The sequence below is a fragment of the Cebus imitator genome, unplaced genomic scaffold (genome assembly GCF_001604975.1).
Source record: "Cebus imitator isolate Cc_AM_T3 unplaced genomic scaffold, Cebus_imitator-1.0 Scaffold265, whole genome shotgun sequence".
NCBI lineage: Eukaryota > Metazoa > Chordata > Mammalia > Primates > Cebidae > Cebus > Cebus imitator.
Genome location: NW_016107580.1, coordinates 2,027,339 through 2,032,707, shown reverse-complemented (window position 1 = coordinate 2,032,707; position 5,369 = coordinate 2,027,339). Strand labels below are relative to the sequence as shown.

Sequence of the window (5,369 nt, the reverse complement as noted above, 5' to 3'; positions counted from 1 at the left end):
AAAAAAAAAAAAAGAAAAGAAAACATCAAGTAAACCCATTCTAAGGGATATTCTACAAAATACCTGACCAGTACTTCTCAAAAGGGCCAGGGTCATGAAGGACAAGGATAGATGGAGGAATTGTCACAGATTAGAGGAGACTAAGGGGACACAGCAACTACATATAACACAGGATCCTGGATTAGATCCTGGAATAGAAAAGGAGTTTAATAGGAAAAACTGGCAAAATCCCAGTTAAGTCTGTATCAATATCAATTTGTACTGTAGTTACACAAGATTAGGAGAAGTTTTACTGCCATTGCAACTTTTCTGTAAGTCTAAAATTATTTAAAAGTAAAAAGTTTTTAAAAGCCAAATTTAAAGATAGGTAAATAAAAGTATATATAGTACATGGTTATAGGAAAAAACCACAAAGGTAGATAAGACTGACTCAAGTTTGGGAAGCACTAAAGTAATTACCCTACACTCAAGAAAAGTCACCCCCCAGAATGAGAATCGCTGCTGCTGTTGAAGAATATTTAGCAAGATAGGGAAATGTCCCCTTTCTATTACTTGGGAGTAAAATTAATACATCATCCCCTTCGGCTAAAAATATATATATATATCACATATCCCATAGAAAACAGTGTGTGTTAAAATAAAAATAACCTATGCTAAATGAAGCACAGATGACATTTATTAAATAGTAAATGGGATATGGTTTTTGGAAAGTAACTCATCAATTAGAATGCTCATAGACTTTGACTCAGTAGCCTCACTCTGGGAGAGTATCCTAAGAGAAAATTCCTAAGTATGAGGAATAAATGTGTGTTCACAGCATTATTTATAATAATTTTAAAAATCAGAAACAACCTCCCTATCAGTCATTCCTAGATTAGTATTTTTTTAACCACAACCCACTGAAGAATATTTTACATTGTAATCTAGTATATGCGTGTACGAGAGGGCGCGCGTGTGTGTGTAAAAAAACTAAACCAAAAAGATTTCTGAAAATAACATTATCTTGGACCCTTTTCACAAGATGGCGCCGAAAGCGAAGAAGGAAGCTCCTGCCCCTCCTAAAGCCAAAGCCAAAGCGAAGGCTTTAAAGGCCAAGAAGGCAGTGTTGAAAGGTGTCCACAGCCACAAAAAAAAGAAGATCCGCACGTCACCCACCTTCCGGCGGCCCAAGACACTGCGACTCCGGAGGCAGCCCAAACATCCTCGGAAGAGCGCCCCCAGGAGAAACAAACTGGACCACTATGCTATCATCAAGTTTCCACTGACCACTGAGTCTGCCATGAAGAAGATAGAAGACAATAACACACTTGTGTTCATTGTGGATGTTAAAGCCAACAAGCACCAGATCAAACAGGCTGTGAAGAAGCTCTATGACATTGATGTGGCCAAGGTCAACACCCTGATTCGGCCTGATGGAGAGAAGAAGGCATATGTTCGACTGGCTCCTGATTACGATGCTTTGGATGTTGCCAACAAAATTGGGATCATCTAAACTGAGTCCAGCTGGCTAATTCTAAATATATGTATATCTTTTCACCATAAAAAAAAAATAACATTATCTTTATTATATGTGATGCTCTCTGCTATTTTCAATCTTAATCTGTTATTAAGAAAACAAAGTATATAGAGCCCCACTAGACTGATTTCCTGACCCACTAATGGATTATGGCTCTTAGTCTGAAAAACTGCACTAGATAAACTATTGTGCAGCCATTGTTAAGAGATAATTATGGCAGGGCTTGGTGGCTCACGCCTGTAATCCCAGCACTTTGGGAGGCCAAGGTGGGTGGATCACTTGAGGTCAGGAGTTCGATACCAGCCTGGCCAATATGGTGAAACCCTGTCTCTACTAAAAATTAGCCAAACATGATAGCATGTGCCTTAATTCCAGCTATTTGGGAAGCTGAGGCACAAGAATTGCTTGAACCCAGGAGGCAGAGGTTGCAGTGAGCTGAGATTGTGTCACTGCACTCCAGCCTGGGAAACAGAATGAGACTCTGCCTCAAAAGTCATAAATTAAATTAAATTTAAATTCAAAAGAAATTTTAAAGAGACTACTATAAACCATAAACTGGTAGAGCCAATTGGTTCTAAGGAGAAAAGAGGGTGGGAGGAAAACTTGCTTTTCACTGTATGCCTTTTTGTGCCTTTTGAATTTACAACACATGTTTTTTATTTAAAAATTAACTAGCTGGGCACAGTAATTCCAGCACTCTGGGAGGCAGAGGTGGGAGGATCGCTTGAGCAAAGGAGTTCGATACCAGCCTGGGCAACATAGAGAGACCTCGTCTCTACTAAAAATATAAAAATGTTTAAAATAGCACCAGCCTGTAGTCTCAGCTACACAGGAGGCTGAGGCAGGAGGATCACATGAGCCTGAGAGATAGAGGCTGCAGTGAGCAGTGACTGCACCACTGCACTGGAGCCCAGGTGACAGAGGGAGATCCTGTCTCAAAAAAAGAAATTAACTAACTTTAAATGGCAGTTATGAAGACTTTAATAGCATGAGAGACAATGTTAATTATGCATAATAAATCTATAACTATACTAAAATGTAAAGACATGTGCAAGTGAAAAAGAAATTTATACCAAGCAGTAATCATGTTAGCAATTTTTTTCCTTTTTACTAAATTCTACATATTCTATTGTGTTGCTATTGGAGTTTTTTTGTTGTTTTGTTTTGTTTTGAGACAAGGACTGGCTCTATTGCCCAGGCTGCAGTGCAGTGGTAAGATCTTGGATCACTGCAACCTCTGCCTCTCAGGCTCAAGCAATCCTCCCACCTCAGCCTCCCAAGTAGCTCGGACTACACATGTGCACCACCACACCCAGCTAGTTTTTCTATTTTTTGTAGAGACAGGATTTTGCCATGTTGCCCAGGCTGGTCTCAAACTTGTGAACTATTTTACTTCTACCATTTTACTACTACATATATTTATTTACTTCTACTATTTTACTTCTACATATATTTATTTTCTTAAATTAAATCAATTATTTATAAAGACATAGGAGATTTTAAAGTTAATGGTAACGTTTTCTTTCTTAAGCTAGGTTGTGGGTACATAAATACTAACACAAACTATACATATGAAAATAGATATTCTACATATTTTAAATAATTTCTCAATTTTTTCCAGCTTTACTGAGTTATAATTGACAAAAGTTATATATACTAAAGATGTACAGCATGATAATTAGATATACTCATACACTGCGAAATGAGTATCACAATCAAATTAACACATTCATTACCACACACAGTTACCATTTTGTGTATGCATGTGGCACAGGGAGGTGAGGACACTTGAAGACCCACTCCCTTGGCAAATTTCAAGTAAACAATACAGTATTAACTATAGTCACCATGCTGTACATTAGATTCCCAGGATTTATTTATCTTATAACTGAAAGTTTAGCAACATTTTTTAAAGAAAAGATTTCATAAGTGGAATCTTTCCTGCAACCTGCCTCCTTGACCTCAAACTCATGGAGCCACTCCAGCAAGGTACTGAGATAGGATTTAAAACTGTCAGTCAACTGGATGCATTCCACCTCTGTGAAGAGAATCTAACATGGACCGTACCATCACTAGGGCTCCTAAAGATTTCCATGTAGAGCTTTGCAGGTGGGAAGAGAATCTAATGTGGACTGTACCATCATTAGGGCTTCTAAAGGTTTCCGTGTAGAGCTTTGCAGGTGGGCTAGTTTCAGCATTCCATTCACACTCAGGACTGTTCTTTTGTTTTTCCTCTTTTCCTCACCAAGCTATTGTTCATTGCCTTACATTTTTAATTACATATAATCTCTTCTGAGCATATTCATCTTTGAATTTCCAGCAGGCTGTTGTACAGTACTTTTTTGTACATAGCAAATGCTCAAAAAATATTTCTTAAACAATATCATAGGAAACTCCAGAAAAGAATATATAAAAAGCACAAGGACTCAGAGAAGGAGTACTGATCCCTGGAGATTAAGTACAAATTGCATCAAGAAACATCATTACTTTTAGTTAATGAGGTTATTATATAATTATTGTAGAGAATAAAATAGATAATACATGTAAAACATTCAGCAATAGCTAGTAAGTGGTCCATAAATAACAGATTGGTGACTTAAAATATCCATACATATTTACACAATATGTATTTGTATATAATACATAAATCATATAAATAAATACACACATATGTACATACATATAGCAAAGAATGTCAGGGACATAATCTGGACTTCGGAAAAATCTCTCTTAATCTTGTAAAAAAAAAAAAAAAATCAGAGATATACCAGCAGCTGGATGGACTGGTAACTCTGGACAGCTGGGTCCAAACAGTGCTATGAAATGAATTAGACACATCTCATTTGTTTTATCACATTCATTGATTTGCATATATTGAAGCATCTGATATAGTTTGGCTGTGTCACCACCCAAATCTCATCTTGTAGTTCCCATAATCCCCAGGTGTCATGGGAGAGACCCAATGGGAAGTGATTGAATCATGGGGGCCACTTCCCCCATCCTGTTTTCATGATAGTGAGTGAGGGTCATGAGATCTGATGGTTTTATAAGCATCTGGCATTTCCTCTGTTTACACTCATTCTCTCTCCTGCCACCCCATGAAGAGGTGCCTTCCACCATGGATTGTAAGTTTCCTAAGGCCTCCCAGCCATTCGGAACTGTGAGTCAATTAAACGTCTTTTCTTTATAAATTACCCAGTCTCAGGCAGTTCTTTATAGCAGCATGAGAATGGACTAATACACCATCCTTGCATCCCAGGGATAAATCCCACTTGATCATGGTACATGAAACTTTTTTTCTTTTTATGCGACCTGAGGCCACTGTTCAAGTTCATTCTTCTTTTGTTAAATTTAACTTTTATTTTAACAGGGGTGCATGTGCGGGTTTGTTATACAGGTAAACTTGTGTCATGGGGGCCTGTTGTACAGATTATTTCATCACCCAGGAATTAAGCCTAGTACTTATTAGTATTTTTCCTGATCCTCTCCCTCTTCCCACCCTTCACCCTCAAGTAGGCCTTGGTGCCTGTTGTTTCCTCTATGTGTCCATGTGTACTCAATGTTTAGCTCCCACTTATAAATGAGAATATGCGGTATTGGTTTTCTGTTCCTGCATTAGTTTGCTAGGAATAGTGGCCTCCAGCTCCATCCATATTCCTGCAAAGGACATGATTTCATTCTTTTTTATGGCTGCATAGCATTCCATGGTGTATTACGTACCACATTTTCTTTATCCAGTCTACTACTGATGGGCATTTAGGTTGATACCATGTCTTTGCTATTGTGAACAGTGTTGCAGTGAACATATATGTGCATGTATCTTTACAGTCAAATGATTTTTTTTTTTTTTTTT

The 5,369-nt window shown here is 37.8% G+C and overlaps 2 protein-coding genes across 3 annotated transcripts in view; one reads left to right on the top strand and one right to left on the bottom strand.

Annotated features, from left to right (window-relative positions):
* Nucleotides 1-5,369, bottom strand: part of DENND2B (DENN domain containing 2B) — a 179,376-nt gene that overhangs the window by 129,403 nt on the left and 44,604 nt on the right. The gene's annotated exons all lie outside the window — the stretch shown is intronic.
* LOC108283783 (60S ribosomal protein L23a-like) lies at nucleotides 1,022-1,492 on the top strand. Its single transcript, XM_037728427.1, has one exon. It carries the CDS (start codon nucleotides 1,022-1,024, stop codon nucleotides 1,490-1,492), a length of 471 nt encoding a protein of 156 aa, XP_037584355.1.

What these genes read in the sequence shown, in the direction of transcription:
- LOC108283783 (XM_037728427.1), top strand. Translation starts at nt 1,022, where the DNA reads ATGGCGCCGAAAGCGAAGAAGGAAGCTCCTGCCCCTCCTAAAGCCAAA.